Genomic DNA, 23,201 nt, shown 5'->3' with positions numbered 1-23,201 from the left:
AAAGTTCTTTCCAGTCGGTAAAGAAGAAAAGGCGCAACCCATGGCTCATTTCAGGTACAATCTGGAAAGTAGAGGGATAATAATAAGCATTTGTCCATCACATGACTTTGTGCTGTTACATATATAAACTCAGTCTGCAAGTGATATCTGCCCGTGTGCTTCTTAAGAAAGTTCATCAGAATTAATTTGATTCCATTAAGACATGTTGGCCGACGCAACTTCAAGAAACTTTTCAATATACATTCATTAAACTCTTATAACAATGTAACAGGAGTCATATCTCCGCCAGGTCTGTTAATCAGATGGGGGCTTTCAACATGTTTCAGGAGTCAAAGCCAAGAGTGCAGAGAATGGAAACAGCTTTCAATAGCCTTCAGTCCAATTAATGAATTACCATTATAAAAATGCCCTAAAAGGGAAACTATTGTGAAAATGAAAATGTAATATAAGCTTCCTCATACTTTCTAACTACCATCAATTAAATATTCTGCACTGTTTCTGAATAATCAAGTTTATCTTCACTATTCCTCTCTCAGCATCTGTTTCTCTTCATTCTCTCTTCATGTGGCAGTTGGGTGTCAGATATTCACTGACAGTTAGATCCAATATATCTTATAAGGGGGGGCTCCCTTTCCTAGAAGATGTATTAGAGCTCACTTTTTTTAAATCACCAGACATCATGTCTCTCTACATGCAGGATTTGTGCAAAAAGCAGTTATTTTGTTTGTACTGGAATCAGTAATTTGAGTGAACTCTAATCTGCTAAGAAAGAAAGCCCCCTATAAAGCTGGCCATAGATGCAAAGATCCGATCGTACGAATCATTGTACGATCGGACTTCCCCATCTCCCGACTTGCCACTAACCATTCGGATCAAAGTCTTACCAGTCAGATCAAATAGAGTAAAGAAAAGATCAGCCAATGTTCTGCCCCTGACAGCAATCATACGATAGACAAAGCTAGTGACAGTCTCCCACTGAAAATCGTACGATCGGCAATACACACAGAGACATTATCGGCAGCCGACAGAAATTTTCTAACCTGTCCGATCGACCAAATAACGGATCTCCGCCGGACGAAAACTGTCAGGACTCTCCACACACGGTCCAAATATCGTACGAATCCTCGATTCGTACGATCAAATCTTTGCGTCTATGGCCAGCTTAAGATATATTGGATGCAACTGTCAATGACTATCTGACATCCCACTGAGAGAGGGACAGTGAATATAAACTTAATTATTGCAGAAACTGCAGAATTTTTAATTGATTGATTGTATTTACAAAGTTTCTTATTGCAGTATGATGGAACATATATTAAATTTTCATTTTCGTGATTGTTCCCTTTTAAAACCCAGGAAGGTTTTGAAAGTACAAACAAGCCAATGCACTGATTTGGCCTAGTTTTTGAGCATTTGGCTGGTTGGTACTTTCTTGCCCTAACGTGTCAAGCCTGCGTCTCCCAATGCATGTTGGGTAATGTAGTTTTTGTTTAACAATTTACCATCTGCCAAGTTTAATGTAAGACTACAATGCCCAGCATGCAATGGGGCTGACTTGTGAAGAAGTCAGGAGATTTTGGGCTCTGTACCCCAGTCTCCCGTCACTCTCGCATTTTCTGGTGACTTTCTTCAATTTCAGACAATTTTAGGGCAAAAATCTGCTGGCCACCAAAATGTCCAGAGGTTGACCTGTTTTACCAATATTTACAGAGATTGTATATGAATTAGGGCCTTATGGGACCCCTGTACCCCCCTCTGTAGTTACGCCTCTGGTGATGGGCGAATCTGCCCCATTTTACTTCATGGAAAAATTTGTGATCATTTGAAAAAGGTGTATGTGTGCCTATAGTCATTTATTATTTAAAACTTTTTTTCACTACACATATATTTGGGCTACTTTTGAAGCGCCTCTGGTTTTTTAGCTGCTTTTGAGAATTAGACCTGGCAACCCTGATGAACCAATAAGACAAGAAACGTCCGTTGCTAGGGGTTACTAGACGTGGAGTTTTGCATTTGACACCCCTCTCAAAAGGCTGCCTTTCGGCTACACACCAAGCAAAGGATCTCCGGACGTATCATACGCAAAGAAAGCGGTTCAAGACCATTTTACATATTTTCCAGTCATTCTGGACTCAAATTTACCTCAGAATATAAAATCTGTACAGGCCAGCGCCATTTTGTTGAGGTTTTGAGGGAGCTTAAGCTCTACATACTGATCATTATTATTAGGGACACTGTACTGGTCGGAGTAAAGGCAGAAATGCAGCGGAATATAATATTTATTTAGCTCACATCTGTCAGGATTCAAAATCTTATTGTTTCTGTAGCCTGGCAGTCTCCAAACTACCCACAATTCCCCCGCCCTGACAGCTCTTAACTCCGCCCTCTCAGACAGTCGCTCCCAGTTCCCGCGCTCTTGCTTTGTCTGACTAAAGGGTGGGGTAGGGCTCGTGCACGCGCGTCACAACAGTCAGAAATCCCCCAGCAGAGGGCGCGGCTTTACTATGGGAAAGTGCAGCCTAATCGGGCGATTAGTAACTGGATTCAGCGCAGTGTGGGCAAAATTAATTGGTCTTCTCTATTCTCCAGTATCAATAAACTATTTCCCTCCCGCTGTATAAATGTTATGTTTCTCCGTTCCAAGCTCGTCAGTCCGTGAAGCTGGTTTTTGTTTCTCGGGCCCGCCCGCTCCTGTTCATATCTATAAAAAAAAAGCGCGTTTTCTAGATTGTCCCACGCGGAAGTTGTGGAGCATTTTCTTATAAATGGTGTCGATATAAAGTCACACACCCGTCGGCGCCCTATTTATCTCCGTTTGCGGCTTTAAGATATTCCCGCCCGCGTGTGTCAGCCTGTAGTTTGTCGGGCCCGCCCGCGCGCTTGTGTGAGTGCAGATGGTTAGGCCCGCCCGCGCTCCTGTATGAATGCACTGCGTGTCGGGCCCGCCCGCTTCTCTTTCTCGGCGCAGTTTCCGTGTGAAGCGCGCTCCCGCCGATATTGCCGTTCGGTGACTGTCGGTTCCGGAGCGCTCGAAGTGTCTCCCGCGCGTGGCGCATTAGCCAGAGAAACAGCGAGTCTCTTCTCCCCGCCTCCCTCCTCACGTGTCCCGGCGGCGGTACAGGGAAGGGAAAGCTCCTCACATGACCCGTCTGTTTGTCCCCGTGATCAAGACAAGCACCGCCGGCCCTCACGCCTCCCCCTTTCCGGGTCGCCCCGGGCCCTGGGCCTGTAACGCCTGAGACGGGGGGACACGGGCTAAAGGTTTCGCCCGCTCACTCCCAGCCCCACGCTCGACACATGGACATGCTGGATCAGGGCCTCGACTCCGCCAGGTGAGATAATCTAGGCCCAGGCTGTGCGGCCTACACTCCCCTACACACACTGCAGCTCCCAGCCACTCACTGGACACTCCATTGATTTATCTTTATTATCATCATCATTATTATCATTGTTATTATTGCAGCATTATCATAGAAAGTGGAATTAGATTCATTGTCTCAATGTACATTCACTGGCCAACTATAAAGCTGACGTTTCTTTATTCCTTTACATTCTCTGCTTCTGACTCTTTATACAAACTTGTAGCAGTTGCTTCTCCTCCACTTCTGTTTAATGGGGCTCCTCATCCCACTAAAGGGGTTCTTTGCCTTTAAATTAACTCTTAGTATGATGTACAACACGCTGCGCAATATGTTGGCGCTATATAAATACATGTTAAAAATAATAATATTCTGAGACCATTTGCAATTGGCTTTCGTTTTTTAACATTTGTGTTTTTTGAGTTATTTCACTTTTTATTCAGCGACTCTCCAGTTTGCAATTCCAGTAATCTGGTTGCTAGGGTCCAAATTCCCCTAACAACCAGGCATTGATTTGGATAAGAGACTGGAATATGAATAGGAGAGGCCTGAATAGAAAGATGAGGAATAAAAAGAATCAATAACAGCAAAAACATGAAAGTGGTTTAAAGGAATGACAATATATAATGTAGTGTTGTGCTGCACCAGTAAAACTGATGTATTTGCTGCAGAAACTCTACTATAGTTTATATAAACAAGCTGTTGTGTAGCCATGGGGGCAGCCATTCAAACACAGGATACACAGTAGATAACAGATAAGTACTACTATAGTTTATATAAACAAGCTGCTGTGTAGCCATGGGGCAGCCATTCAAGCACAGATACAAAGTAGATAACAGTACGCTCTGAGTATACAAGGGATCCTTCAGATCTTTATCTACTGTGTATCCTGTGCTTGAATGGCTGCCCCATGGCTACACAGCAGCTTGTTATATAAACTATAGTAGTACTTATCTGTTATCTACTGTGTATCTGTGCTTGAATGGCTGCCCCCATGGCTACACAGCAGCTTGTTATATAAACTATAGTAGTACTTATCTGTTATCTACGTGTATCCTGTGCTTGAATGGCTGCTCCATGGCTACACAGCAGCTTGTTTATATAAAACTATAGTAGTACTTATCTGTTATCTACTGTGTATCCTGTGCTTGAATGGCTGCCCCCATGGCTACACAGCAGCTTGTTTATATAAACTATAGTAGTACTTAACTGTTATCTACTGTGATCCTGTGCTTGAATGGCTGCCCCATGGCTACACAGCAGCTTGTTTATATAAACTATAGTAGTACTTATCTGTTATCTACGGTGTATCCTGTGCTTGAATGGCTGCTCCCATGGCTACACAGCAGCTTGTTTATATAAACTATAGTAGTACTTATCTGTTTATCTACTGTGTATCCTGTGCTTGAATGGCTGCCCCCATGGCTACACAGCAGCTTGTTTATATAAACTATAGTAGTACTTAACTGTTATCTACTGTGTATCCTGTGCTTGAATGGCTGCCCCCATGGCTACACAGCAGCTTGTTTATATAAACTATAGTAGTACTTATCTGTTATCTACGGTGTATCCTGTGCTTGAATGGCTGCCCCCATGGCTACACAGCAGCTTGTTTATATAAACTATAGTAGTACTTATCTGATATCTACTGTGTATCCTGTGCTTGAATGGCTGCCCCCATGGCTACACAGCAGCTTGTTTATATAAACTATAGTAGTACTTATCTGTTATCTACTGTGTATCCTGTGCTTGAATGGCTGCCCCCATGGTTACACAGCAGCTTGTTTATATAAACTATAGTAGTACTTAACTGTTATCTACTGTGTATCCTGTGCTTGAATGGCTGCCCCCATGGCTACACAGCAGCTTGTTTATATAAACTATAGTAGTACTTAACTGTTATCTACTGTGTATCCTGTGCTTGAATGGCTGCCCCCATGACTACACAACAGCTTGTTTATATAAACTATAGTAGTACTTAACTGTTATCTACTGTGTATCCTGTGCTTGAATGGCTGCCCCCATGGCTTCACAGCAGCTTGTTTATATAAACTGTAGTAGTACTTATCTGTTATTTACTGTGTATCCTGTGCTTGAATGGCTGCCCCCATGGCTACACAGCAGCTTGTTTATATAAACTATAATAGTACTTATCTATCTACTGCGTATCCTGTGCTTGAATGGCTGCCCCCATGGCTACACAGCAGCTTGTTTATATAAACTATAGTAGTACTTATCTGTTATCTACTGTGTATCCTGTGCTTGAATGGCTGCCCCCATGGCTACACAGCAGCTTGTTTATATAAACTATAGTAGTACTTATCTGTTATCTACTGTGTATCCTGTGCTTGAATGGCTGCCCCCATGGCTACACAACAGCTTGTTTATATAAACTATAGTAGTACTTATCTGTTATCTACTGTGTATCCTGTGCTTGAATGGCTGCACCCATGGCTACACAGCAGCTTGTTTATATAAACTATAGTAGTACTTATCTGTTATCTACTGTGTATCCTGTGCTTGAATGGCTGCCCCCATGGCTACACAACAGCTTGTTTATATAAACTATAGTAGTACTTATCTGTTATCTACTGTGTATCCTGTGCTTGAATGGCTGCCCCCATGGCTACACAGCAGCTTGTTTATATAAACTATAGTAGTACTTATCTGTTATCTACTGTGTATCCTGTGCTTGAATGGCTGCCCCCATGGATACACAGCAGCTTGTTTATATAGTAGAGTTTCTGAAGCAAACAAACCAGTTTTACCAGTGCAGGGCAACACTACATTATATATTGCCCTTCCTTTAAACTATTTTAAATGTTGGTGTTGCTGTTCCTTTAAGATAACTTTTAGTATGTTACAGAATGGCTAATTCTAAGCAACATTTGAATTGTTCCTCATTTTTTTCTTTTTTAGTTTTTACATTATTTGCCTTAATCTTCTGAATCTTTCTATCTTTCAAATGGGGGTCACTGACCCCATCTATAAAGTAAATTCTCTGTAAGGCTACAAATGTATTGTTACTTTTTATTACTTTGTTTTCTGTTCAGACCCCTCCTATTCATATTGCAGTCTCTTATTCAAATAAGTTCATGGTTGCTAGGGTTATTTGGACCCTAGCAACCAGATTGCTAAAATTGGAAACTGGCCAGCTGCTGAATAAAAAAACTAAAATTTAAAAAACAAAACAAAAACCAACTGCAATTTGTCTCAGTATTATCACTCCCTATGTCATGTTAAAACTTAATTTAAAGCTGCTTAATCAACTCTCTTGCTGCATTGTTTCAGAAGTCAGAACCAGCAGTGCAGAGAACTGAACCAACCAGATAGATACTGGGGGACCCAGTATTTCAGCATGAGCTCAGTGAATAGGGACTTGTGCTAAACAGACTTTTTCCGTGTTGTTTTTATGAAGACTGAGCTATGGGTTTTGTTATTTCTTCTTAACAACAGAAAACACTTTCACTTTCCTGTTTCTCCTTCTGCTGAGTCACTTTACAGAGGAGAAGCTGATCAAACTATTTAGCAGATAAGCTCGCTGTGCTGTGAGCTGATTCTTATTTCAAAGGCTCAATCGTTGGAAAGGGGTTGTTTATATAGAGCATCATATGTCTCTAAGAAATAATTGTTTCTAAGGAGAGAGGAGGGTGTGAAATTGGTGTAAAACATGTTTTTTTAAAAAAAATAGATTTTCAAGATTTATCATACTATTTATCATGCCCTCAAATTCGACTATTCGCACCTAAAACCTGCCGAATTGCTGTTGAAGTCAATGGGAGACGTCCAGGGATCAATTTGTAGTTGTTTGCAGCTCTCCTGACATTCAAATGTTTTTTCGGAGAAAAATTTTGAATCAAGTTTTTTTTAATTCAAATCTAGTTTGATTAGAATTCGACTCGATTTTTGGCTGATTTAATTCATCCGAGTTTGACAAATAAAAGATTTTTATGAGTGTGCCGGATTTTGATATTTGTGGATATATATATAACTTAAAACTGTGCACCCCGAATTGCATGTGAAACTAAAGTTGGCCATGGTGTGAGGAAACTCAATATAGACCTTCATATTACATGCACAACCAAAATTGCAGTGAATGCCTGGGTGCCAGTCCAATATCAAGTAATATAGAGATCCACAAGTGACGGCACACCGAGGGAAATAAACAAAGAAAACAAAAAAATAAACTAAAGCTGGTTTATTGCTAATAAACCAGCTTTAGATAATTTTTTTGTTTTCTTTGTTTATTTCCCTCGGTGTGCCGTCACTTGTGGATCTCTATATTACTTGATATGCACTTGTGGATCTCTAGCAATCATGCACTGATTTGAATAAGAGACTTGAATATGAATAGGAGAGGCCTGAAACAAAATGCTTTTAGCATTCTGGTTACTATGGTCCAAACTACCCTAGCAACCATGCACTGATTTGAATAAGAGACTTGAATATGAATAGGAGAGGCCTGAAACAAAAGACGAGTAATAAAAAGTAACAATAAACGTGTAGCTATACAGAGCATTTGTTTTAAGATGGGGTCAGTGACCCCCATTTGAAAGCTGGAAACAATCAGAAGAAAAAGGAAAATAATTGAAAAACTATAAAAATAATGAGGACCAATTGAAAAGTTGCTTAGAATTAGCCATTCTTTAACATACTAATAGTTACGTTTTAGGTGAACTGTCCCTCTAAGTAGGATGGGTGCCTCTATGGTTGTTCATTCTGAATCTGTCGCTCACATTTATCCTAGTGGGTATAAGTGGATACTAGTGGTGAGTGAGCCTTCCTAAAACCTGTGGCAGTAGCAGGATTGGGATGAAAAATGTCCGCCTTCCTACCTTTCCCTGTGTCTCTGCAGGGTATGTTTGTGCTCACCCATTCACATAGATGGCCTCTCACCTGGTCCTCTGTCCGGGCAGGCACATCTTTCTTTACTTATTCTGTACTTACCAGTCTTAGCAATATTAAAGGGGAACTATCATGAAAATGTAATATAAGCTTCCTCATACTGAAATAACAAACTTTCTAAATATAATCAATTAAATATTCTGCATCATTTCTGAAATAATCAAGTTTATATTCACTATCCCTCTCTCAGCATCTGTTTCTCTTCATTCTCTCTTCATGCAGCAGTTGGGTGTCAGATAATCACTGACAGTTAGATCCAATATATCTTATAGGGGGGCTCCTTTTGCCTAGAAGATGTATTAGAGCTCACTCAAATAACGGATTCCAGTACAAACAAAATAACTGCCTTTTGCACAAATCCTGCATGTAGAGAGACATGGGGGGCAGTTTTATGAAGGGTTGAAAAAAATTTCCAATTTTAATTCTTCTTTATGATCAAAACTGTCAAATTCGACTAGGGAATTAACCAAATTAGATTTTTTTTTTTTAAATTAGATTTTTGAGATTAATCAAACTCTGGTCTTTTAAGAATTCAAATTCGACTATTCGCTACCTAAAACCTCCCGAATTCATGTATAACATAAATTCATAGAATATGTGTCAATGAAAGAGGTCCAGTGACCAATCTGAAGATGTTTGGAGCCTTCCTGACATTCAGTTTTTTTTTTCCGAGAAAAAACACAAATCATGTTTGGTTGAATTTGATAGTTTTTGGATCGGTAACATTCGTCCGAGTTTTAGATATTCGAGTTTTTTAATAAATAACCCCCCCAATCGAATTTCAAAGAAAATCGAATTTATTACAGTTAAAAAAAAAAACTTGTATTCGAATTTGAAATTTGACCCTTAATAAATCTGCCTCCGAGTTTTAGATATTCGATTTTTTTAATAAATAACTCCCCAATCGAATTTCAAAGAAAATCGATTTTAGTACAGTTAATCTGTCTGGTGATTTTAATAGAGTGAGCTCTAATATATCTTCTAAGCAAACGGAGCCCCCTATAAGATATATTGCATCTAACTGTCAGTGAATATCTGACACCCAACTGCTGCATGAAGACATAATGAAGAGAAACAGATGCTGAGAGAGGAATAGTGAAGATAAACTTGATTATTTCAGAAACAATGCAGAATATTTAATTGACTGTATTTAGAAAGTTTCTTATTTCAGTATGATGAAGCTTATATTAAATTTTCATTTTTGCAGTAATTTCCCTTTAAGTAAAAGAAAAGCAGTCAGATGTTCTGAAAAAATACACAGAATAACTCAGTCTGATAAGACGGCACGTAGGTTCTCCTGATCTGAAACCAACGCATCACAGCAAGTAATGAAGTGCCCACGGCATCAGGGAACGGTTAATGGTCTCAGAACGCAGGCGCAGAGAGCCGTGTCACAAGATGATAAATGAATGATATGACCCAGAAACCGCATGACTGTGAAATAAGAGTTTCTCTTTTGATGTTAAACTGCTTTAATTGTTAAAATATCTATATTGGGGATCTGGGACTTTATAATGCTGCGTACCGATGCCTCTGTGTGCAAAGCTAATAGGGTAAATATGGTATGCAAACTCAACTGAACTTTTTGTCCAGCGACAAATCTCCTCTTCTTCGGGGCAACTAATCTCCCTGAACTTCCTTCCGCCGGCTAGAATGTAATTCGCCGGTGAGATGGCAATCAGCCCTTTGTTTTCTGAGGTTGCCTCATGAGGAAACTTGGGCAACTTCGGAAAACAAAGTATTCCGTGTAGAATCCCGCTAGCCATTTAGACTCTAGGTGGCGGGAGGCAGTTCAGGGAGATTAGTCACCCTGAAGAAGAGGCGACTAATCACGCCGAATCTGAGCATGTGAATCTGCACTTAGCCCCTTTTCTAGGGTTTGTTTACTAACTCAACTCGGTAGAAAAATCTTTCGTATCATTGAGAGTTTTTGATTCTTCTTCTTAATACTGTCATGGGGAAAAAAGTTTTTTTCAAAACCATCAGTTAACAGTGCTGCTCCAGCAGAATTCTGCACTGAAATCAGTTTCTCAAAAGAGCTAACAGATTTTTTTATATTCAATTTTGAAATCTGACATGGGGCTAGACATATTGTCAGTTTCCCAGGAGCCCCCATTCATGTGACTTGTGCTCTGATAAACTCCAGTCACTCCTAAGTGCTGTACTGCAGGTTGGAGTGTTATCGCCCCCTCCTTTTCCCCCCCAGTAGCCTAAAACAGAACAATGGGAAGGTAACCAGGTAGCAGCTCCCTAACACAAGATAACAGCTGCCTGGTAGATCTAAGAACAGCACTCAATAGTAAAATCCAGGTCCCACTGAGACACATTCAGTTACGCTGAGTAGGAGAAACAACAGCCTGCCAGAAAGCAGTTCCATCCTAAAGTGCTGGCTCTTTCTGAAAGCACATGACCAGGCAAAATGACCTGAGATGCACCTACACACCAATATTACAACTAAATACACTTGCTGGTTCAGGAATGACATTTAATATTGTACAGTGAATTATTTGCAGTGTAAACAGTATAATTTAGAAATAAAAACGACACCATAAAAATCATGACAGAATCCCTTTAATCTGAACATAAGCAACAGAAGTCTCCCATTGGAAACCTCCGCTCTACCTCACCTACAATCACTGTATCCAGTCCCCCATGTTTTAGATGAATTATAATAGTAGAGGGAGGGCTAGATTATGAAGATTCTAAAAAACTGTGATGCCATTACACCTGAATAAAAAATTAAAATCACTGGTTTGATGGTTAACTGTTCATCATATCTGCTTTGATCTCTAAGGTTGTCATTTCTTTTCTAGTCACGACAAAGGACAGGACACGGAAGAAGTTGTAGAGTTACATGAAGGTGAGTGCGGCTCTGATGATAGAAGGCAATCAGGCTCATTTATCAACACTGGGCAAATTTGCCCATGGGCAGTTACCCATAGCAACCAATCAGTGAGTAGTTTTTTTTAAAGCTATCTGCAAGTAGAACAATGAATGCAACAATCTCATCTGTTGCCATGGGTTACTGCCCATGGGTAAATTTGCCCAGTGTTGATAAATCACCCCCAATGTGTGTATGCCACACCTTGTAGCATTGTGGTGGTGAGAATATCCAAATAGTAGGAGCAGCAACACATTTTCACTGTCTTCTCTTTGCTTTTGCACATACAGGAGATGAAACGAGTGCCGAAGAACATACTGCCGTGGCCATTGCCACTGTCCAGCAAGCTGCCTTCGCAGACCACAATATCCAGTATCAGTTTCGCACAGAAAACAATGGTGGACAGGTAACAAAATAAATACGAGGCTCTTTATAATAAGACTGATATATGTATACTGGAATGGCAGTACTAATTTGCTGCAGGATTGCATATTCATCTTAAAGGGGAACTATTGTGAAAATTAAAGAGAAGCTACCTCATACTGAAATAAGAAACTTTCTAAATACAATCAATAAAATATTCTGCATTGTTTCTGAAATAATTTAAGTTTATATTCAATATCCCTCTCTCAGCATCTGTTTCTCTTTATTCTGTCTTCATGCAGCAGTTGGGTGTCAGATATTCACTGACAGTTAGATCCAATATATCTTATGGGGCTCATTTTGCCTAGAAGATCTATTAGAGCTCACTCAAATAACGGATTCCAGTACAAACAAAATCTAACAAAATAACGGCCTTTTGCATAAGGTCTGCATGTAGAGAGACGTGATAACTGGTGATTTTAATAGGGATGCGAATCCTAATTTGCATATGCAAATTAGGGGTGGGAAAGGGAAAACATTTTTTACTTCCTTGTTTTGTGAAAAGTCACCTGATTTCCCTCCCTGCCCCTAATTTGCATATGCTGAAAAAGGCCGAATCCTGAACTGAATCCTGGATTCGGTGCATCCCTTAATTTTAATAGAGTGAGCTCTAATACATCTTCTAGGCAAAAGGAGCCCCCCTATAAGATATATTGGATCTAACTGTCAATGAATATCTGACACCCAACTGCTGCATGAAGACAGAATGAAGAGAAACAGATGCTGAGAGAGGGATAGTGAAGATAAACTTGATTATTTCAGAAACAATTCAGAATATTTAATTGATTGTATGTAGAAAGTTTCTTACTTCAGTATGAGGAAGCTAATCTTAAATTTTTATTTTTGCGATAGTTCCTCTTTAAACTGAACATTGTTTTGTATGTAACAGAACTGTGTGAAATACAGGTTTTACATTGTTTCTCTTCTCAGGTGACATACAGAGTTGTCCAGGTGACAGATGGTCAGCTGGATGGCCAGGGGGATGCAACAGGGGCAGTCAGTGTTGTGTCAACAGCAGCATTTAGTGGCACTCAGCAGGCAGTAGCACAGGTAAGAAGGGACTGGTTTTTCTGGGATTGTTGACAGTTGGCTGCAGACAGATTAAATGGCAACAGATCCCTCTGTAGCTAACGTTCGATGGCGTAACCACTGTGGGTGCAACTGCATCCAGGTCCCCAGTAGGACCTGCCGGACTGCCCGCTAGGAGGCCTGGTGGTAAAGTGAGCATGCTGGAATCTTCCACCAGGAAGGGGGTTGTGACTAAAGTTATCCAACCCACCAAAGGCTGAGTGCCCCTGAGCTTACTGGTCTTGCATGCACTAGTGTCAGATTTATGTCAACAGAGCCTGGTCTGCAAGAGAACTCTGTGCTCCATATTCATAGCTTTTTCCATTGTTAAAGGGGAACTATCTCAAATATGAAAAATTACTATAAGCGATAAGAAACTTTCTAAATACAATAAATTAAATATTCTGCATTATTTCTGAAATAATCAAGTTTATCTTCACTATCCCTCTCTCAGCATCTGTTCTCACATTTCTCTCATGTTGTTCAGCATTGTGTGTATGTTCAGCAGACGGTGTAGTACATCCAGCCAGGGGCTTCCTTCCCTAGCCGATGAATTAGAGCTCACTCGAATAACTGATTCCAGTACAAACAAAGTAACTGCCTTTTGCACAAATCCTGCATGTAGAGAGACATGATGTCTGGACTGGATAATAGATTGAGCTGTAATACATCTTCTAGGCAAAAGGAGCCCCCCTATAAGATATATTGGCTCTAACTGTCAGTGATTATCTAACAGCCAACTGCTGCATGTAGAGAGATTGAAGAGATACTGAGAGAGGGATAGTGAAGATAAACTTGATTATTTCAGAAACGGTGCAACTATATTTAGAAAGCTTCTTATTTCAGTATGCGAAAGCTTATGTTCAATTTTCATTTTTTCACGATAGTTCCCCTTTATTAATAGGAAATGATTTGCCATGCCTTAGTTGCACTTGTCTACATGCATACAAGCCTCCTAGTAGTTTGCCATTAGCCAAATTTTTCCTACCCGAAGTCGTTTCTTCAGTAGCAACCTTTTCTTGATGCTACAATGACATATTGCTATAACTCATGTCTATTATAGTTTACTTTATTTTCCACTTATTGCATAACTCATATAGCGAGTCCCAGCTGTAGTGTGTTTACATTCCAGAACTGGTCACATGTTCTGTCAGACAAGCGTCAGATGACCACTGGCAGTCACATGCTGTTATTTTACTTAGTGTCATGTGACCAAGCCAGTTGTTTTTGTTCAATTGAAATATCTAAGAAGTTGGATCTGTTACTCTGTGTTATGTAGCAGCTCTTTCACACGTCTGTATTGGAGCTTGCCGTTTTATATTTTGAGTATGACTATTTGCACTTGTCCTAACATATGATTAGCTATAGTCCTGCACTGCAGTAGTTGTGCAGCCACAGGGATGTTTAGGTAGTTCAACTATACAGGCCTTATAAATAGCATATGCTATCACCTTAAAGGGATTCTGTCTGACGATTTTATGGTGTAGTTTTTATTTCTAAATTACACTGTTTACACTGCAAATAATTCACTCTACAATATAAAGTTTTATTCCTGAATGAACACGTGTATTTTTTTTAGTTGTAATATCGGTGTGTAGGTGCATCTCCTGTCATTTTGCCTGGTCATGTGCTTTCAGAAAGAGCCAGCACTTTAGGATGGAACTGCTTTCTGGCAGGCTGTTGTTTCTCCTACTCAATGTAACTGAATGTGTCTCAGTGGGACCTGTATTTTACTATTGAGTGTTGTTCTTAGATCTACCAGGCAGCTGTTATCTTGTGTTAGGGAGCTGTTATCTGGTTACCTTCCCATTGTTTTGTTGTTAGGCTGATGGGGGGGGGATGATATCACTCCAACTTGCAGTAAACTGACTGAAGTTTATCAGAGCAGAAGTCACATGACTGGGGGCAGCTGGGAAACTGAAATGTCAGATTTCAAAATGAAATATAAAAAAATCTGTTTGCTCTTTTGAGAAACCTATTTCAGTACAGAATTCTGCTGGAGCAGCACTATTAACTGATCTGTTTTTAAATAAAACCTTTTTTCCCATGACCGTATCCCTTTAATGCAAAATCTAAATTTCCCTTCCAGTTTAACATTCAGCCTCTCCAACTCTTGTCTATCCATTTATTCTTTTGTCTGTTGCAGGCTGTGATCCAGAACCCGTTCAGCAATGGCGGAAGCCCTACTACAGATGCAGTTAGTGGGGAGGCGCGATTTGCTTATTTTCCAGCTTCCACCGTGGGGGACACTACAGCTGTGTCTGTGCAGACGTCCGACCCCACACTGGGACAAGCAGGAGGTGAATCTAGACTTTGCACAAACAGATCAGCATGCAAGTTAGAAGGCGTCTTCTAGCTACAGATACTGACTAGTTGTTATACAATTTCATATAAGGCTAATCTTTCAGCGAGTTGTTAGGCCCCAGAGGCTTATCTTTCCAGAAACTGATTTTTGCCCTAACAAGTAATTTTTCCTGATAGCAGCTGATATTATTCTTTATCATTTACAGCCAATCTGCTGCTTTCTACCTTGTATTCTGTGCAGTTAACAAGGTTACTGTGTAACTAATGGAGTTACCACAATTCTTACAGTGAACCTTTGCTGTTCAAACCTGTTCCATACTTCTGGACAGGGCCACTATCAGGAGGGACAGTTGTCCTAGGCCTGCTGGTTTTTGTGTGTTAGGGGGGGGCCTGGCCATGATTCACTTACAACTTGATTTGTCGTGCCCCCCTGCTGTCAGCCTGCTGCAACATTTAGAATAGAGGACAGGAGCTCCGGTGTGCACTCATTGGTTGTTTAAGTCCCTGTAAAGCTGTATAGGGATTGGATGAGTTACATAGTTACATAGTTAAATCGGGTTGAAAAAAAGACAGTGCATCAAGTTCAACCCCTCCAAATGAAAACCCAGCCCCATACACACACACCCCTCCCTACTGTCACATAAATTATATATCCCCATATCTATACTAACTATACAGTTTAGTATCACAATAGCCTTTGTATTATGTCTGTCCAAGAAATCATCCAAGTCCCTCTTATAGTCATTAACTGAATCAGCATCACAACATCACCCGGCAGTGCATTCCACAACCTCACTGTCCTGACTGTGATGAACCCCCTACTCTGTTCCTTTAAATGAAACTTCTTTTCCTCTAGTCTGAAGGGGAGGCCTCTGGTACGTGATTCTCTTTAAGGGTAAAAAGGTCTCCTACTATTTGTCTATAATGTCCTCTAATGTACTTGTAAAGTCTAATCATGTCCCCTCACAAGCGCCTTTTTTCCAGAGAAAACAACCCCAACCTTGTCAGTCTCCCCTCATAATTTAACTCTTCCCTCCCTCTAACCAGTTTAGTTGCACTTAGTCTCTGCACTCTCTCCAGCTCATTTATATCCCTCTTAAGGACTGGAGTCCAAAACTGCCCCCATACTCCAGATGAGGCCTCACCAGGGACCTATAAAGAGACACAATTATGTTTTCATCCCTTGAGTTAATGCCCTTTTTTATACAAGACAGAACTTTATTTGCTTTAGTAGCCACAGAATGACACTGCCCAGAATTAGACAACGTGTTATCTACAAAGACCCCAAGATCCTTCTCATTTAAGGAAACTCCCAACACACTGCCATTTAGTGTATAACTTGCATTTATATTATTTTTGCCAAAGTGCATAACCTGCATTTATCAACATTGAACCTCATTTTCCAGTTTGCTGCCCAGTTTTCCAACTAAGACAAATCACTGTGCAAAGTGTCAGCATCCTGCATGGAACCTATAGTTCTGCACAATTTAGTATCATCTGCAAAAATAGAAACAGTACTTTCAATGCCCACCTCCAGGTCATTAATAAACAAGTTGAAAAGCAAAGGACCTAGTACAGAGCCCTGCGGCCAATCTTTGTAGTCTATCTTTTAGCCAATTCTCTATCTGGTGAAGTAGGAACATCCCCTCCAGCCTATCCAATCCCAATGCAGCTTCATTGGGACTCACTGGAACTCCTGTCTTCTCTTCTAAACTTTGCAGAATGCTGGCAGCGGGGGCCTGGCAATCCAGTAAGTGAAGCATGGCTGGCCCCCTCTTAAGAGCCAAACTTACGGTGTACTGGCAAGCAATTTTTTAAAAGGAGTGTCCTGGCCACCAGTGGCTTTTTGTAACTTGTGGGGGGGGCAGACCATCAAAATCTTTTTACTTGCAGGGGGCCCCTAATCTCCAGTGGCTTTTTATAACGTGTCGGGGGGCTGGCCACCAATAGTGGTTACTATTTTAGCTCTGATTTCTGTTTAGCTTTTTTACTGTGAGATATGGGTCGGGGACCAGGGGGCCCAGAAAATTTTGCATTACATGACTACAGGACCCAGTGCAGTCTGTATATTCTGATTATATCAGTCTTGCTGTATCGGCTTCTATCAGATATTATTTGTGCTGTTTTGATAATTTATGACAATCCCTAAGCAGCCCAGACCACACTGAGCATGTGCACAGTCTTGGTCTTGCAAAGATGTATAACAAAGTTACAAGATGGTGACCCCCTGTGGCCAACTTTGAAAGCATAAATCATTTGTTTGATTAGACTTGTGGTGCAATAAGTTTGTTTAGTATACAAAATACAGCATTTCTAGCCTTATTCTATTTTAGACTTTATTTCCTCTTTAAATTAGCGGTATAAATTCTCTCATAATTCAATATTTAAGTAATATTTTCCATGGAACAGAATGCTAACAATGCTTATACGGATGTAGATCATAATGGGACAACATCACGAAGTAGTAGCATTAGTAAAGTATGGGCACTCCTGATGTACATGAAAATAACCTTATATGGTTTATAAACACACAACAGAAGAGCTCCTGATACTTTTGCTAACACTGTCTTCTATCCATAGGTCAGTTCTACGTCATGATGACCCCACAAGATGTACTTCCTGCTGGACAACAAAGGTCGATTGCTCCACGTACTCATCCCTATTCGCCGTATGTATATGAGCAAGTGATAACTATTCTTAAGCTGCATCCCTCTATAGTGCTTTGCTACATTTCCCAACCATAATGCCTAATAAGTACAGGTATGGGATCAGTTATCCGGAATCCATTATCCAGAAAGCTCTGATTTATGGAAAGGCCGTCTCCCATAGACTCCATTTTATCCAAATAATCAAACTTTTTTTAAAAAAAAATTCCCTTTTCTGTGTAATAATAAAACAGTAGCTTGTACTTGATCCCAGCTAAGATAAAATTAATCCTTCTAGGAAGCAAAACCAGCCTATTGTTTTTTTAGTTTTTTTAATGTTTACATAATTTTCTATTAGACTTAAAGAGTTTCTGTCTTGATTTTTATGGTGTAGATTACACTGTTTACACTGCAAATTAGTATTTTGTTTGTTGTAATATTGGTGTGTAGGTGCATCTCAGGTTATTTTGCCTGGTCATGTGCTTTCAGAAAGAGCCAGCACTTTAGGGTGGAACTGCTTTCTGGCAGGCTGTTATTTCTCCTACTCAATGTAACTGAATGTGTCTCAGTGGCACCTGGATTTTACTATTAAGTGCTGTTCTTAGATCTACAGAGAGCTGTTATCTTGTGTTAGGGAGCTGTTATCTGGTTACCTTCCCATTGTTCTGTTGTTAGGCTGCTGGGAGGGAAAGGGAGGGGTGATATGACTCCAACTTGCAGTACAGCAGTTAAGAGGGACTAAAGTTTATCGAGCACGAGTGACATGACTGGGGGCACCTGGGAAACTGACAATATGTCTAGCCCCATGTCCGGTTTCAAAATGAAATATACAAAAATCAGTTTGCTCTTTTGAAAAATGTATTTCAATGCAGAAGTCTACTGGAGCAGCACTATTAACTGATGTGTTTTGGAAAAAGCATTTTTTTTCCCATGACCGTGTCCCTTTAATGTATGAAGATCCAATTTACAGAAAGTTCTGTTATATATGCCAATGGGAGAGGTCCAGGAACCGATTTGGATATGTTAGTATGTTTCGGAGAAAAGTCTAATTTGATTCTAAAAAAAAAAACTCGCATGAATTTGAAATTCCAAATAATTGCCCTGCTCTTTTGGGAATTTCTCCGTGCTGGAATATTTCAGCCCAGGGAATGTGTCGCTCCATAAAGTTGCCCATAGATGGCAGTAGCATGACGGCAAATAAAACCTTAACTATCGTAAAAATGTAGAAAAATTAATTGGAGGTGCTATAAGACCATTATATACTTGCTGGTTATCTGTAAAGTTTTCCATGAATGTTTTCTAGTGTATTAAATGAATATCTAAAAGAAACATGAAGCCAAGTCCCTGCCCTTGTGAGGGGCTCCACACTGAGAAACAGTTAATCCAGTGCAATATTTAGTTATAATTTTAGTTAATATGTAGTTATACGTTAAACTTCTGAGGCCACAGTCATGTTGTCAATTTAAACTATTGGTTGTAAGTTTAAAAGAGAAGAGATGGAAGCCTAGGATGTGGGGTTCAGTGTGTCTGTTAACTCTTTTTTTAATTTATTTTTTTATTTTTGCCACCAGTAAAATGGATGGGAACAGAACCCCTCGCGATGAGAGGCGCAGAGCTCAGCACAATGAAGGTAAGTGGTATGGGGAGCTAATAATTCATGATTTATAATGTGCTGCCAAGTCTTGGTTTTTAAAGGGGAACTATAGCGAAAATGAAAATTTAATAAAAGCTTATACTGAAATAAGAAGTTTTCTAAATACAATCAATTAAAAATTCTGCATTGTTTCTGAAATAATCAAGTTTATCTTCACTATTCCTCTCTCAGCATCTGTTTCTCTTCATTCTCTCTTCATGCAGCAGATGGGTGTCAGATATTCACTGACAGATCCAATTTATCTTATAGGGGGGCTCCTTTCCTAGCAGATGAATTAGAGCTCACTTTATTAAAATCCCCAGATATGTCTCTCTACATGCAGGTTTTGTGCAAAAGGCAGTTATTTTGTTAGCTTTTGTTTGTACTGGAATCGGTTATTTGAGTGAACTCAAATTCATCTGCTAGGAAAGGAGCCCCCCCTATAAGATATATTGGATCTAACTGTCAATGAATATCTGACACCCAACTACTGCATGAAGAGAGAATGAATAGAAGCAGATACTGAGAGAGGAATAGTGAAGATAAACTTGATTCTTTCAGAAACAGTAAAGGATTTTTAATTGATTGTATTTAGAAAACTTCTTATTTCAGTATGATAAAACTTATATAAAATTTTCGTGATAGTTCCCCTTTAAAAGACTTGGAGGCGCATTATAAAGCATGCATGAAGAGAGAATGAAGAGAAACAGATGCCGAGAGAGGGATAGTGAAGATAAACTTGATTATTTCAGAAACAATGCAGAATGTTTTATTAATAAAGTTTCTTATTTCAGTATGATGAAGTTTATATTCAGTTTTAATTTTCACAGTAGTTCCCCTTTAAACTTATTGTGGCCTAGTTGATCTGAGCTGCCAGCTCATAACTCTTCTCTAGGCTAATGTTTCACAAGCAAAGACATTTATAGGAGTATTTTGATGCAGCCTCTCCTTCAATAGCTAGTTGCTCTTTAACAGGAGAATTCTATTTCTTAACCAGTTTCTATTTCAATTAACAAGTTTTGGGACCAATTTTAGGAGATTTTTTACTTTTAGGAAAAGGAACGCTGTCCATGTAGCTTTGCCAATAGATCAGCAACAATAGTGAAAGCTAGAAGGCTATTTATTTTCTTTTGAATGCTTTTCCATACCTGAGTAAATGGCTCTGGATACTGTCTGTTTAGGATAGCAGTTGCCATATTAGCTTGGTGTGACATCACTTCCTGCCTGAGTTTCTCCCTGCTCACTCTTATCTCTGGGCTCAGATTACAGAAGGGAGGGGATGAGAGAGGAGCAAACTGAGCATGCTCAAGCCCAAGCCCTGGAGGTTTAAGCTGAAAACAGGAAGTCTGATACAGAAGCCCATGAGTACACAATAGAAGGAAAGAAATGTGGTGTTTCTTTTGACAGAGGACTCAGCAGCATTTGAGGGATTACTGGTGTATTTATATAGACCTTTCTGATAAAGCTTACTTCGTTTTAGCCTTTTCTTTTAAGTGAATTATTTTTGCTTTTGCCTCACTTATTCAGTGTATTTTTTACTTCTAGTGGAGAGGAGACGGCGAGACAAGATTAACAACTGGATCGTTCAGCTGTCAAAAATCATTCCAGATTGCAACGCAGAAAGCACCAAAACCGCAGCAGTGAGTAGAATTTCTGTTCCTATGTCCCCCCCCTTTTTTTCTGGCCATCCTCATTGCACATACAAATCAGAAAAAAAGTCTCTATACCACAGTACGACTGGAGGGCTGATCTGCAACACCACCATCTTGCTCCCATGCTCTTGCTTGGCTTGTTACTTGTCAGAGATCCTTTTATTATTCCTATATTTTTTCCAATAGAGTAAAGGTGGCATACTGTCTAAAGCTTGTGACTACATCCGTGAGCTCCGGCAGACAAACCAGCGCGTGCAGGAGACTTACAAAGAAGCGGAGAGACTGCAGATGGACAACGAACTGCTGCGACAACAGGTCAGTTGTGATTTCATAGCAGGCCTTGCATCAGTTGCATTGCTTGTCGGTGTTTAAAGGGATTCTGCCATGATTTTTATGGTGTAGTTTTTATTTCTAAATGACAGTTTACACTGCAAATAATTCACTCTACAATATAAAATGTCATTCCTGAACCAGCAAGTGTATTTAGTTGTAATATTGGTGTGTAGGTGCATCTGAGGTCATTTTGCCTGGTCATGTGCTTTCAGAAAGAGCCAGTGCTGAATGTGTTGCAGTGGGACCTGGATTTTACTATTAAGTGCTGTTCTTAAAGGACCAGTAACACCATTTTTAATTCATAATAAAAATAATGGATATACATTACTTACCTCCAATATGCTGCTCTTTCCTGCTGTTTAAGTAAGCCATTAGAAAATCAAATCCCCACTGTCCCAAGGGATCCCTGCCATCTTCTTGCTTCTTCTTTCTTCTCCCCTACTTGTGCGCTGCTTTGAGCCTCTTCGTGACTTGGCTTCCTGTATTGGGCAGTCACTGTCACAGGGAATGCTGCTTTTCCCATTCTTCTCACAGCCTCTCTTGCCCAGCCATTCTGTTTCTCCCCCCCCCCCCAGCATTTCTCTCCCTCCCCATAACTTTTCATTTCCCACAGCCTCGCTTGGCCATCCATTCCCTCACCACAGCCTGTTTAGTCCTTCTGCCTGTCCCCAGCCAGCATGACCATACATGCCTCCCAGCTGCTCTGAATTAGTTCCAACATCTGGGTTCCTTACAGCCGGAAGTGCTATGTGAAGGCGTTGGGGGCGCGTACACAGTGGCAAGCTGGTCATCCTTTTGCCATTTTCCAAAGTAAATGGAGAGAAGATTTTGACTTTTTTTTTTTTTTTTTTTTTTTTTTTTTAAATGTAAGCTATGTTATATAAATCTTTTGGGGTATGGCTATAATTTGTAGCTTATAGAACCGATTTTTTTTTTTAAATGAAGAATTTTAATGTTACTGGTTATTTAAGTCTACCAGCCAGCTGTTATCTTGTGTCAGGGAGCTGTTATCTGGTTACCTTCCCATTGTTCTGTTGTTAGGCTGCTGGGAGGAAAGGGAGGGTGATATGACTGCAGTAAAGAGTAACTGAAGTTTATCAGAGCACAAATCACATGACTGGGGGCAGCTGGGAAACTGACAATATGTCTAGCCCCATGTCAGATTTAAAAAATTAAATGTAAAAAAAAATCTGTTCCTTTAAAGGAACGGATTCAATATTCACCATTGTGCTACTTTCTCCTCTATTTGCAGATAGAAGATCAGAAGAACGAGAATGCACTTTTGAGGGCACAGCTACAGCAGCACGGCATTGAAGTGGTGGAAGAATCTCCGAGGCAGTAACGTTCTTCACTCGCTCATCAACAAGAGCCTTCTCCTGGGAGAGTAAATGGGGGGGAAAAAAAGCCACGAGACAGAACTATCCGCACCCTTCCTTCATTGAGCATCTCACTTGCCACCACCCGTCATTCAAACCTCCCCCGACCCCTCCAGCTTTTTCTCCTTTAAGGTGTCAAAAAAAATGTTTCACTGATCCCTCTAAAGGACTTTGTGGATTTGTTAGCCACAAGGGTGGGGTTTCAGCAATAGCCATTAACACTCGCTGGGGAGAACCTTTTCACCCCCCTCCTCATTCCACTGCACACTATTGCAATGCAATATGTTCAAGGTCTGTGCTTAGCAGAAGAGGGTTAATGAATTGCTTTACCATTTTTTTTTATTATAAATATATAAATATGAACATACTTTAGACTTTTAGCAATTGAATATAGGCAACACAGCCTTTTTTTTTCTTTTTTTCTTTTTTTGCGTTTTAAAACTATTTTTAAACCCAAGTGTGTGGATGAGCAGATTGTAGTATTAGTTGCCCTTATGCGCTAGAGCCATTTCCCCCCCCCTCCGCAAAAACTTGGTTGCTTCTGCAGCCCAGAAAGGATCATCCAGTTTACTGTGTACTTGCATCTTTAAAGGGGTGGTTGACCTTTAAGTTAACAATTTTT

The 23,201-nt window shown here is 40.1% G+C and overlaps 1 protein-coding gene and 1 long non-coding RNA gene across 2 annotated transcripts; one reads left to right on the top strand and one right to left on the bottom strand.

Moving 5' to 3' along the window:
* Positions 1-1,934: 1,934 nt before the first annotated feature.
* LOC121396598 lies at positions 1,935-2,912 on the bottom strand. Its single transcript, XR_005963091.1, has 2 exons — positions 2,791-2,912; positions 1,935-2,701 (listed from the first exon to the last, which is right to left on the bottom strand). It is a non-coding gene; the product is annotated as an uncharacterized LOC121396598 (long non-coding RNA).
* Positions 2,913-3,197: 285 nt separating this feature from the next.
* usf2.S (upstream transcription factor 2, c-fos interacting S homeolog) lies at positions 3,198-22,741 on the top strand. Its single transcript, NM_001095231.1, is given in 10 exon segments — positions 3,198-3,332; positions 11,078-11,124; positions 11,436-11,551; positions 12,499-12,618; positions 14,783-14,936; positions 17,521-17,608; positions 19,157-19,215; positions 20,764-20,858; positions 21,057-21,185; positions 22,456-22,741. Coding segments are annotated over 10 exon segments (933 nt in total). The 5' UTR covers positions 3,198-3,297; the 3' UTR covers positions 22,546-22,741.
* Positions 22,742-23,201: the final 460 nt, after the last annotated feature.

This window comes from Xenopus laevis, chromosome 7S, assembly GCF_017654675.1.
Source record: "Xenopus laevis strain J_2021 chromosome 7S, Xenopus_laevis_v10.1, whole genome shotgun sequence".
Taxonomy (NCBI): domain Eukaryota; kingdom Metazoa; phylum Chordata; class Amphibia; order Anura; family Pipidae; genus Xenopus; species Xenopus laevis.
This window is presented reverse-complemented; position numbering and strand designations above follow the sequence as displayed.